Source organism: Mixophyes fleayi, chromosome 5 (assembly GCF_038048845.1).
Source record: "Mixophyes fleayi isolate aMixFle1 chromosome 5, aMixFle1.hap1, whole genome shotgun sequence".
NCBI classification, from domain to species: domain Eukaryota; kingdom Metazoa; phylum Chordata; class Amphibia; order Anura; family Limnodynastidae; genus Mixophyes; species Mixophyes fleayi.
The window spans coordinates 49103117-49116504 of NC_134406.1; the positions used below are offsets into that span (position 1 = coordinate 49103117).

Genomic DNA, 13388 nt, shown 5'->3' on the forward strand with positions numbered 1-13388 from the left:
GCTAGAGCTGGCACTGATAATGGAGTAATACAGCGGAAATCAATAAAATAGCTATATGGTATCTTTATTACTGAAGTATTACTATAATATGGTACATTGCCCTTTCATAGTCACATGCAGCTCACTTTGACCCTCTAGAACAGCTCCTATGGCCAGATTATTTTCAGGCCAATAGTATATCCTGATGCACAGCAGCTCCGTCAATGATTTCCATTGGCGGGGTGAGGGAGCAAGGAGTTAAGACTTAGGGACATTTTCAATTCTCCGCGTTGTTCTAAAGAATTTTTGCTCACAGAGCTGTGATCAAAAGTCAGAGTTGAAATTACCGTACTACTCAATGGTAATAATGTGCATCTATTACCGTAGCAACGGTAATAGATCAAACACAGGGAATTCCCCCCTTAGAATCAATGACCCAGGAATTATTATGGTTGGCTTTGCTAACTCTATTATTGTTATTTTTTTACTATTCATAGACCTATACCTCAGATGGAAACTTGCTGTTTTAAATAGGTTTATGGGTAGGTACTATAGTTATTATGTGGTAAGGTGATATGCCCTCCACACTAAAAGACTTAGGGCTAGATTTACTAAGCTGCGAGTTTGAAAAAGTGGGGATGTTGCCTATAGCAACCAATCAGATTCTAGCTTTCATTTATTTAGTACATTCTACAAAATGACAGCTGGAATCTGATTGGTTGCTATAGGCAACATCCCCCCTTTTTCAAACCCGCAGCTTAGTAAATCTAGCCCTTAATGTCAAAGGATTTTGAGAATTTTCCGTTAATATATTTTTAATCTGTTGTGTTGAAAAACAATGTAGAAAGGTTCTAATATTTTCTCCATATTGTTTAATCATTTGTCACAGTATTCCAGAAGCAATTATCAATTAGCCTAGAAAGGAAAATATGTCCTATCATTGTTTCAGTGTTTTTAATCCTGTTGTCACACCAGCATGTTCATAATATACTAAAATAGTGTTGAGTTGAGTTATTAGTATGGTGTGCTAAAGTTTTATTTTTAATATATATATATATACAGTACTTTGGCTATAACATTTTTTTAGTTACATGAGGCAGGTTTACATTTTGGCCTCCCAAACTATACATTTTGGTCTTTCAAAATGTAAACTTTTTATTTTCAATTGAGTACAAATTCTTTTCTCTCTTGCTTTCTCTTTCATCAACATCATCATCTATTTATTTATATTGCGCCACTAATTCTGCAGCGCTGCACAGAGAACTCATTCACATTAGTCCCTGCCCCATTGGAGCTTATAATCTAAATCCCCTAACATACATACTCACACACACACACACACATACATACACAGACCGAGAGAGAGTAAGGGCAATTTAATAGCAGCCAATTAACCTACCAGTATGTTTTTTGGAGTGTGGGAGGAAACCGGAGCACCTGGAGGGAACCCACGCAAACATGGGGAGAACATACAAACCCCACACAAATAAGGCCATGGTCAGGAATCAAACTCATGACCCCAGTTCTGTGAGGCAGAAGTGCTAACCACTTAGTCACCGTGCTGCCCGTCATATAAATGACGGTCATATAAATATACTACATGGATAAAAGTATGTGGACACTCAAACATCATATCCATATGTGCTTGTTGAACATCTCATTCCCAAATGTGTTAAGATGGAGTTGGTTACCCCCTTTGCTGCTGTAACAGCCACCATTCTTTTAGGAAGACTTTATAGATTTTGGAACATGGCTGTGTGGCTTCGCATTCATTCAGCAACAAGAGCATTAGTTAGGTCGAGCACTGATGTTGGATGATAACGCCTGTCTCACAGTTGGCGTTCCAATGCATCCCAAAGGTGTTCAGTGGGGTTCAGGTCAATACTCTGTGCAGGCCAGTCACAACCATTTTTTGATGGACCTTTCTTAGTGAAAGGGGGCATTGTCCTGCTAAAACAGGAAAGAACCTTCCCCAAACTGTAGCCACAAAGTTGGAAGCACATAATTCTCTAGAATGTCATTGTATGCTGTAGTATTAAGATTTTCCTTCACTTGAACTAAGGGGCCCATGCAAAACCATGAACAACAGACCCAGACCATTATTCTTCCTCCACCAAAATTTACAGTTGGCAGCAAGAATTTGGGTAGGAAGCACTTTCCTGTCAACCGCCAAACCCAGATTCGTCCGTCAGACTGATGGTGAAACATGATTTGTCACTCCAAAGATAGCATTTTCACTGCTCCACAGTCCAAGGTGCTTTACCCCACTCCAGTCAAAACTGCATATGTTTTTTTGTGGCTTGTGTGTGGTTGGTCAGCCATGGAAACACAATCCATGAAGATCCTGATGAACAACTACTTCCAGAGGTAGTTTGGAACTCAGTAGTGAATGTTGCAACTGAAGACATATTATTTTTACTTGCTATGTGCTTTAGCACTCAACGGTCCCATTCTTTGATCTTGTGTGGCCTACCACTTCGTGGCTGAGCTGTTGTTGCTCATAGATACTTCCACTTCATAATAACAACGCTTACAATTGACCTGGGCAGCTCTAGCAAGGCATACATTTCATCATCAACATTTATTTATATAGTGCCAGCAAATTCCGTAGCGCTTTACAATTGGGAACAAACATTAATAAGACAATACTGGGTAATACATACAGACAGAGAGGTAAGAGAACCCTGCTCGCAAGCTTACAATCTATAGGACAATGGGAGTTTGAGACACAAGGGCATGAGCTACATGATATTGCACAATGGACCAGCTAGAATGCAAAGGTAAAAGTATTGAGTGGGCTGTGTGTGTAGCAATGTTGGTCAGAGGGTTGTTGTCTAGCGTTAGCTGTGTAGAGGATGGTAATAGGGTAATCTAGGGAAATTAAGAAGAGGTGGGTTTTCAGTGAACGCTTGAAGGTTTGAAGACTAGAGGAAAGTCTTACTGTGCGTGGGAGGGAATTCCACAAAGTGGGTGCAGTCCTGAAAAAATCCTGTAACCGAGAATGGGAGGATGTGATGAGAGTGGAAGAGAGACGCAGATCTTGTGCAGAACGGAGGTGTCGAGTTGGGAGATAGTTTGAGACAAGTGAGGAAATGTATGTCAGTGCAATTTTGTTGATGGCCTTGTATGTTAGTAGAAGAATTTTATATTGGATTCGTTGAAATACAGGCAGCCAATGTAGAGACTGACAGAGTGGCTCAGCAGAGAAATAATGGTTTGCAAGGAAAATCAATCTAGCCGCTGCGTGCAAAATAGATTGTAGGGGTTCAAGTCTGACTTTGGGAAGACCAGTAAGGAGGGAATTGCAATAGTCGATGTGGGAGATGATGAGTGCATGAATTAATGTTTTTGCGGTGTCTTGTGTCAGATATGTGCATAATCTGGAAATGTTCTTTAGGTGTATGTAACATGATTTAGATATAGAGTTGATGTGGGGAATAAACGACAGTTGTGAATCAAGGATTACACCTAGGCAACAAGCTTGCGGGGTGGGATTTATGGTCATGTTATCAACAGAAATAGAAATGTCAGGCAGGAAGCTTCTGTTATTGGGTGGGAATATTATTAATTCAGTTTTTTAAAGATTGAGTTTGAGTTGAACTGATGTCACGATTCACGGCAGGAAATATGGTTCCTGGGTTTGTCATGCAGAAATACAGGTACAGATAGGGTGACTCAGTGAGCAGAGATCTTGTAGATTAGTCACACTGAACAGCAGAGCTGAGATGCTGGAAAGGATGGTAAACTCTGTGAGCTGACAGCAGAGCTGAGTCAGACATGCAGAAATACAGGAACAGGTAAGAAAGCTTTGTGAGCTGAGAACTGCAGATTAGACACACTGGTACAGCTGAGCTGAGGTGTTGGAGAGGATGGTAACTCTGTCAGTTGATATCCAGGAATGAGCAGAGCTCAGTCAGTCAGTCATGCAGAGATACAGGAACAGGTAAGCTGGAGCCAGGGAGTCAAGTCTTCACACAGTCAGGGTTGACAAACAAAGAACAGCCAACTGGGTGTTGGCCCAGGTGCCTTAAATAGTGAGGTGATGACAGGCTGGACGAGTGGGAGCAGAGTGGAGAAGTTCTATCTGACAGGACGGGTCTGCACATGTGCAGACCCGAAATCAAGATGGCAACCGTCATCGGACAGACGCAGCGCCTGCCACCAGTGGGATTCCCCTCATTTGGCAGGCGAGAGCATCAAAGTTGACTATTCACTATTTGCCATTTATTATTTATTTATTTGTACATTATTTATAGGTTTGTATTTTATTATCTAAATACAAAACAGGTACTATAAGCACTAAAGGTGTGGAAATCTTCAAAAACAGGTAGGGGAAAGCAGCACAGCCTGCCAACTGTCCTGGTTTTGGTGGGGCAGCTCGGATTTTGAGTGACTGTACCGCTCAGACTCTGTCAGGACTTTGTCCCACTGCAAGATCATTTGGGAGGTATGTCTGCTTCACACTGCTCTGCTCTAAAAGGGTCGAGCTGTGTGCACCTAACCTAATAGTGCATGTGGCATTGCCCATGTATTTGGAGGGGAGAGGAATAGATTAGAGAGCAGTCTTTCGTGGTCTAAAATGATAGCCTCTCCCCTTGCATAATGGTTAGGCTCACTCTGGCAGTGTGATATGGAAGCACATCTCTAAAAATCCTGCATTTGTTCTTGAATAATAAATGCAGAAGTTGTATTAATTTATTTTCAAAAGTCAATTGTGTGTGTGAGATGGGCTAAGAAGAGGGTATTGGGAGGAGCAATGGAGGTAGCTTGAAGTCTTGACAAGAGCGTCGCAAAACCTTGCTCCGGCCCTTTGTAGTTAGTAACTTCACATTTTGAAAATATTCCACTGTTTACAATGTTAGTAAGTTAGTTTATTACATATTGGTGATCCTCGTACTGAAGATATTTCATCCAAATAATTTCTGATCCCAGAAGTATGTAATCAATAATGCAGCTGAAGTGAGCTTTCTGCATATTGGAACTGATGTTAAGTTGGTAGCTAATTTAAGACAGGTGTTAATGTTGCACCTAGCAAATCAATTTAGTTCTGAATGTGCGTAAATGCTAAGTTTATTCATCAAATAACACATACTTTTGCATGCTGCACACACATACTGGGAACATGTATTTTTACACTTTGATTTACAGTTCAGTTATATAGCAATCCACCCTTCAAAACAATTCAATGTGAAAATTAAACTATTTCTCCCTGCAGCAAAACATGATATGGTCTGGTACAAACAATGCACCGCATGCTAGATTTTATCATATTGTATACTGCACATTCAAGATAATGTCAATCTTCAGAGTTATAAGATCTATATATATATATATATATATATATATATATATATATATATATATATATATATATATATTTATATATGTTGTGACAAAGGGCGTGGTTTACCACAGACCACTAAGAGAGGAGTCAGGCATTCAGCAGATATTTTGCAGGGCAAGGCTGCAGACATAACACATTTGTACAGCAGTGCACCTAGTTTAAAGATATACAGGTGGAGGACATGTGTGACTGATGCCAAACAAGTTGGCCGGTGAATAGAGGGACGGTCTTTGTTCACTTCATCAGGTTTAGAAGAAAGTGTGTGGAATTCTGTGTTTTGAGCTTTACTATCCTGACAATAAAAGCACAAGCAAGAAGTTCTCGTGTGTGCTTCATCGGAAGGGTGCTCATAGCACAAAATATATATTCTATATACTGTATGTATATTGTGGCTTATGTCAGAAACACAAAAAATAATATTAGCCTGATAATGACACTTTTTGACATTAGCCATAACAAATACATATTTACAGTTATTATACTGTAACGCATAGCCCACCAGCACCTCTGAAGCACTAAGTTGCCGCCAAACTTGCATTACCACAAACGCCATGGCCATACTTGCCTAGCCTCCTGAAATGCCTGGGAGACTTACGAATTTCAGGGAATTCTCACAGAGAAGTAGGCCACCCTCCCTGAAGTAGTCGAAGCTCTGAATTGCATTATCATAATCAGAATTGGGACAGTCCTACCTAAATTGGGACAGTTTGGAAGTATCATGAATGGCAGTAGGCCATTATTTCACCCTCTGTAGTACTAACACGGTAAAATACGTATCAGGCTTAAGACTACACTGGATTGCATTAGAGATGTCACTAAATGCTAGTAATATCCTAGTAATCCTCTAAATACCACTAAATTGATAGGCTTAATATTGGTTACACCAGGAAAATAGCTTCCTTCACTGTGTACTGGTGACAGATCCACTTCAATATGCTTTCTGATTGTGCACCCTCAATATTTCAAAAAAGATTTGTCAGCTTAATGGTCTTATCATTATACACCTGGACAGACATAGCTAAGTATTTTTGCTATTATATATAGTATATGTCTCAGGGCAGTAACTAGGGTTGTGCAAGAGGAACGACTGCTCAGGGCACAAAGCTGAATGGGGGCGCAGTTTATAAATATGTTTGGCTCTTTTAGTTAAAATTGAGAGATAGGCAAGATATCCATTCATGACTATGTAGCTGCCTCTTCGTGGCAGCACTCCATTGTACAGTTCCTGCAGTCCACCATCTCATCTGTAGGTGGAGACAGGGTGCTTAAAACTCTGTGTCTTGTGCATGATTGCCAACATTTTACTGATGCATTGACATGCTTAGTGGCTGCAGAAGCAGAAACACTGGGGGTGCTCAGGCATCCACAGTGTGGGCTCTTATGGTCTTGTGTGTCTGACTAATGACTTTCATTGCTGATACATGATTTCTGATGAATATATCCTCTCCCTCCTAGATGATCAGAGCCTCCTGCTTGTCTGCCTGGTCCCTGAATATCCTGAACACTATTTCTTGTATGCCGTTTATTGGACCTTCCCACACTCTCTTGTATTTGGAGTTCCTGGTCTGTCTGCCTTGACCTTTGCTTTTTTACGAATTGTTGTTTTTTGATTATTTTCTCTATCTACCTACATATACTATAAATGTATATTGAACAGAGAGATTCTCATATAGAAACTACGCAAAGCCCGGGGCTCTATTGCTGATAACCCGTGCATGATACTCATGCATTCTAGTCAAATCAAGCTACTTAAGTTGTTAAAAAGGTTCTTGTCATGCATTTGGGCCTAGCCCATGCCTCCTCAGGGGAAGAGCGTTACTTCCCGATGCAAGCGCCCTTTTTTAACGTGGTTTTGTCCACATGTCACCACCTCATCATTTTTCTCCATCACCTCATCCTTCATCTTCATCGCCACATCCTTCATCAAGCTACTTAAGGTATTAAAAACTCCCCACTGTCACCCCCGGCAACCACCAACCACTCCCAACTGTCACTTCTCCTTCAAGAAATATATAGGTCAGTGTATAACTCTGCCCAGCAGGTGGCGCTGCAGCTTGTTTTTTTTTCCCCACACACGCCACTAGGCATTTATATAGTAGATAAGCTGACTGCTATCTCCCAGCCATAACTAAGAGAACATTGACTACTGAGAACATCCTTTAAGCTAGCTACAGATACAAACCAAGGACCTGATTCATTAGTGATCTTATCTGCCATTTTTTGTGGATCTCACGAAAATCGCCTCTGCGCACGTCCAGAAAAGGGAGATGAGAAGGAAAATCCATTACGTAAGTTAAGAATTTCTTAAGTTAAGATGAAAATCCTTCTTAACTGCACTTAAGAAGCGCTCGGACCACTTCAGAAAAAATGGTTGGGAAAGGGAGGGGAATGGGCAACGATTGTGCGGAAATCGTACTGACTTAAAAAGAGTAGGCGTTTACCTCTGGATCCGTCGGATAAATAAGAAGAAATGCTTACCGTTTTTTCTTAACTTCTTGCTTAACACTTAAGGAAGCTCAGGGTCATGTTTAAGTCCAAAAAAGCTATAGCAACAGCGCTCAATAACAACACTAAAGAGTAGAAAAAGCATTGTTCGTTTAAAACACTCACAGCTAAATATGCACAACATACATCTTAACATCTTCACTCAGAATTTTTTTTTCCAATTCTATATTAATGCCAAACATGAAACAATATACTATTTATTAAACGATTAATAATTTGCAATCATAAATATACATACACAATCCAATACTCTATAAAAAGAGCGAACACCAATACATATACTAGCGTACTCTTCTATAAGTGACACATTGGAGTAAACCCACAGAAACATAGGGATATACAAAGTCCACACAGATACGGACATCACTCAGGTTTCAAACTCATGACCCTACTGTTGGCAGCTGGATTGTCTAACCACTAAGGCAGTGGTTCCCAAACTGTGCGCCTAGACTCCCTGGGGTGCCTTGGAGATCTCACAGGGGTGCCTCGGCCAGGGCCAGTGGTAAGCAAGGCGGGGGTATACTTGGCAATTATTTTGGCTTAGGGGTGCCTTGAAAAAATTTGGGAGACCCTAAGGGTGCCTAGAACTGAAAAAGTTTGAAATACACTGCACTAAGGCATAGTTTAGATGGAAACAAACATACAACATAATACAGTCACTAGTGGCAACCTAAAGTGTTAATGAGCGATTGCACACACATTCTTAGTAACCGATATGAAGGATCATTTTTTTTAATACAAATTAAAATAATGTCTATGCAAATGGGGGGGGGGGGGGGCTGTTGTAAAGATTTTCAATCTAATATCTATTAAGATTATTCTTATGTGTTGGTGCACTTCCTCATGTTGCATGTTTATTCAAAAGATCCTCAGCCGTCCTGAAACTGTGGAGGCAGCCCACTTCAGGTTCCAGACTGATTTTCAAGGTAAAATATTTTTATAATATGGTTTATATCTCACTTGTTAAAATCTCCGAGATCTGAAAAATACAATTGTTGTTTGGTGATGAAAGTAAAGGCATGTTTCATTTTTCTAAACACATACAAATACATGCACCAGACAGTTTTGACTGAAAAAAGGTTTACCTTTCAAATCTTAATTATTTTGTCATCGGGCTGTAATGGCTGCCTTTGCCCTTGCATTATCAGATGTAAGTTTTCTATCCATAAAAATAATGTTGAAGCTTGACTGTTAGAGCTTAGTTGAAAAAAAGACCAAACTAAAGGCTATCATTAATAAACTACCAGGCCTTAGTTGGGAGAATTCTGACTCACCTGAAAAATAATCAGTAATCAACCATAGTCTGTGTTAATCATATAACTGGTTCACTATGTGAATGTTTTTTTTCTGCCCAGGTAAAGTACATAAAAAAAGTGTTGTGTTTGTTTATTGATTTTAAGGCACTGATCTGTCAGTGTGTTCTAATGGAGATACCTTTTGAAAGATAATCTTTCATTTTGAGGATAAGTGAGAAACCAACATTATTTTAGTAAATAGCTAAATGTCAGCTGGAGCACAAAGGAGGTGCGGTAAGGATCATTTCATCGAGGAGTATCAGGAAATTAAGGAGTTGCCTTTGTAAGAATGTAAGTATCTATAGTTAACAATGTTAGTCCTTTTAGGTTATTGGGGGAGCTGCAATACAGTTAAGGCATCAGAAATTGTGAATTTTACAGCTGGCAAGTACAGGTGTGTACAAAGTACACTATAATATTTTAAACAGATAAAGAAGACATCCATTATGGGTTCCAGCATGACCTGCCTTGCAACACTTCTAACCATGGCATAAAACCAACATCCATGTGTTTGTTTTTGTTTATTTTTTGCTGTTTTTTATGAAAGATTTTTTGTATGTACAGTTTGTAATTTGTGTTTTATTTGATTAATGAAAAGGTGTTTATGAATAAATATAAATATTTGTAATTTCTCAATACTCATTCTCCGATAACTCTCTGCTGCTTTGGACACTGTTGAACACCCTCTTCTGCTACATACCCTTCACTCCATTTTCCATCGTGACACAGTTTTCTCCTGGTTCACTTCCTACCTCTCCAACCGATCCTGTAGTGTATCCACCTACGCTGAGGACACCCAAATGTACATTGCTTTCTCTGACCTATTTCTTTCAGCACTATCTGTTGTAAACCACTGTCTTTCTGCATTCGCCCCATGGATGTCATAACGATAGCTAAAGCAAATCATGTTCTAGACAGAGCTCATTATTGTCCCTCATGCCAGAGTCACCAACTGGCCTCCAATCTCACTCACTGTCAATAACACCACTATAGCCTCTGTGTTGCATAAAATTTAATTCCCTAATAAGTTTGTGAGGAGGATAGGAGGAGCAGATTCATGAGGCAAATTATGGCCCAATAAATGTATTACTTTGAACCTTGTCAAAATCATATCATGGAGTAATGGTTTGAAATATGTGTCTGTAATTTAAAACATAAGTAAATTTCTGTCTGCTTTTTCTGGTAGTTGCATAAAAATGTAACACTTTATTTCTACTTACATTTACAGCTCAGCTAGGACAAAAACGACCACAATTATAAATATAGCCCGTTATCAGGTGCCTGTTATAAAGTGCCTGTAATTGCGAATAGCGAAGTACATTTCCCATTAATCTGCCCCTCCCCCTTTCTAGTATGAATGACAGACATTTTTCACACAGGTGTAGAAAAAATCAACGAGTGATGTGAGCTCGCCCTTACGTGCTCTGAGAACCAATCACAGAGCAGAGTATTAGAGAGTTAGCTCATTATCAAAATGAGGGCCAGTACGTTTGCTCGCAGGAAGCTGAGAGTACATGTCAAGTACATGGACAGTATGCACGCAGGGCGCTACATTAAAACTGAAATGAAACTGCGGGTGAACCAGAGGGTGCGTAGGCACATCTGGAGCTGCTTTCACCGCTGTAGATCTGTGGTCCAACTATAAAGACGCTGGAGAGATCTACGTGACTTTTAAATGCATTTTAACAGATTGTAGGCATGGCACTCCACATTATGGAAATAACTGTAATCCGGAATATCCCAAGTCCCAAACATTTAGGATAATAGATACTATACTACATACCAGTGTTTCGCAAACCCCGTCCTCAGGACCCCTTACAGTGCATGTTTTCCAGGTGACATGGGAAATAGTTTTACAACCTGTGGATCTGTCACAATGGGGCATATTCAATTCTCTTTTTTCTCGCGCCGCGGAAAAACTATTACAGTTAATACGGTAATAGATAGCTGGATTTCAGCTTGCGGCTCAGGGAGCTGCGAGCTGAAATCCGGCGAGTAAATTACCGTATTAACGGTTTTTCCCGCGCACGATTACCGTAATAACGGTAATCATGCGCGGGCCGTGAGATTTTCGGCGTTTCCGCCGAGAATTGAATATGCCCAAATGTGTCAGTCAGTAATGAATATACCTGTGCTAAAGCAAGGAGAGGTCCAGGTTTAAGAAATACTGCTATATACTATATATTAACAATATTTATCATTTGTATCCTCTGTTATCCCAACTCTTTTCTTCTTTAGTGTCTAATGTATAGCTACAACCAGACTGTGCTTTCCCTTGCTTGAATGGGTGTGGGCATGTTGCCAAAGGGAATATGTGGGGAATTTCTTTCTCCACCTGAAAATATTATATCAACAGTGAAAGCCTATCCGCTACCAGCTTCACATTGTAGTAGTGTTTCCTCTATGTGCTTCAATTTATTCAATATCTGAGGTAATTTAAAGGTGATCAAATGTTACAATAAATAAATAAAAGTCTGTCAGGTTTTTGACAAATGTATTTATTGACAACCTTTAAATTACCTCAGATATTACATAAGTTGAAGCACAAAGCGGAACCACTAGTACAAGGGGAAGCTGGTTGCATCTAGGCTTTCACTGTTGATTTAATGTATGATGTAAATGTAACGTCGGCGGGGGAACAGAACAGATGCACTCAGATATCTTACCTTCTAAACGATGACCACCTACCGTCCACTTCGGATCCACCCCAGCCGCTCTCTGTCTCAGCACCATCTTCAGTGAAGGTCTGACTCCTGAACTCTGCAGGGGATTACACTAAAGGAGACAGGAGCATACAAATAACAGTTTGGTAAGTTACCTGCTAGTGATCACCTCATCAATGGTCACTTCTTCTCCTCTCTGTGCGGGCCGATCCTGCTGATACTCACACGTCTTGGGCTACCCGTGTCCACTGGTACTCAGCCGCTCCGCAGGCCTCCGACCCGTGGCCTGATCCCCGGCTGTTAAGCCCACCTTGTTTTGGGGCTCAGGACTTTAGGTGCCCTTGTGGATAGAGGGGCCTTATATGCCACTTTTAGCCTTGTACTACACTAACCAAGGAACCAAGTGTCCCTCCTAAAGACTACCTGGACTTTATGTCCTCTTCATTCAAAGGACCTACAGCCCTTCTAACCACAAGGGCTTATTGCCCTACTGTAAACTACAGGGTCCTACCCCGCCGCTGATCTCTTCTTGGGCTTGATCTCTGCGTCTTCTGCCTTATTTCCGGCGAGCGCCTCTTCCGGCGTCTTCTTTTCTTGACTTGCCGTCCTGTTCTCTTGGCAGGGTAGCTCCTATCCCTTATAGGACTCCCTGTCACTTCCGCTGGCATCCCTATCTGCTTTCCTTCTGGACGTCCCACGACGTCCTCTTCCATCGCCTCCGCCACCGAACTGAAGATTGTGTCGCGATGCCAAATTACACCAGCCTGCATTGTAGAGATGGTACTCTAATAAGTGATATTATAGCTTCAGAATTATTTCATAAATCACTTTTAAAAATCCCACTATATATGTAAAAATGTTTGTTTGACGATATAATGTAATTGTCACCTTTCGCTATTTCATTTTCTCGTGATTTGTATGTTTACAACTTACTGTAATTTAGACTTTTACATTTCTTTTTTCTCCTTTAAAGAATAACCCACAACACAGGGTTGACAACTTTTTATCTATCAGCTGTACCTGTGGGCACTCCAGCTGTTGTGGAACTACAACCACCAGCATGACGTGCCAGAGGGAGTCAGTGGAACCTCTAATCATATTGTGCATGCTGCAATCTGTAGCACAACTAGCAGAGACACACACGTTGCTGCCTGCTTGTATTCACTGCTGGAACTACGTTTACATACTCCCTCTAAACAGGGGAATCGTATTGCAGTGACATGTGAGATCAGGAAGGAAGCTCCGTGTCAGTACAGGAAGTGAGGGGACTGGATTGAATGCTGAGCTGTGAGTCTGTATACTTTACGAATAAACCATTTAATAAAATGCCCCGTGGGTCATGTAATTCTTTAACTAACACAAACTGGAGCTGAACTGGTTATTGATTTACTGTATCACAGCAAGAGCTCCTCAGTGCAGTGGACAGTGGACACACAGAGGAATCTGCAGCAGTGACGTAAGGATCCTGTCCCATGGCCTCTGCTGCATATTACCTGGGGTTTGACTTCAGTACTCAGCAGGTAATAGGCATCGTTAGTACTAAATATTGTGCAAAACTACATGCAAGGTTCTTTATATAGTAACTGCAACACACTTGACTGT

General features: G+C 40.7%; 1 protein-coding gene across 3 annotated transcripts in view; it reads left to right on the forward strand.

The window, feature by feature from the left end:
* Window positions 1–13022: 13022 nt before the first annotated feature.
* XYLB (xylulokinase) overlaps window positions 13023–13388 on the forward strand; it is a 147213-nt gene continuing 146847 nt past the window's right edge. For 2 of the 3 annotated variants that reach the window (XM_075212160.1, XM_075212161.1), the window contains exon 1: window positions 13023–13306. In XM_075212160.1, coding sequence (XP_075068261.1) covers window positions 13259–13306 — 48 coding nt within the window. In that variant the 5' untranslated portion in view covers window positions 13023–13258. The remainder of the gene's footprint in view (window positions 13307–13388) is intronic. The other variant, XM_075212159.1, reaches the window with a different exon arrangement.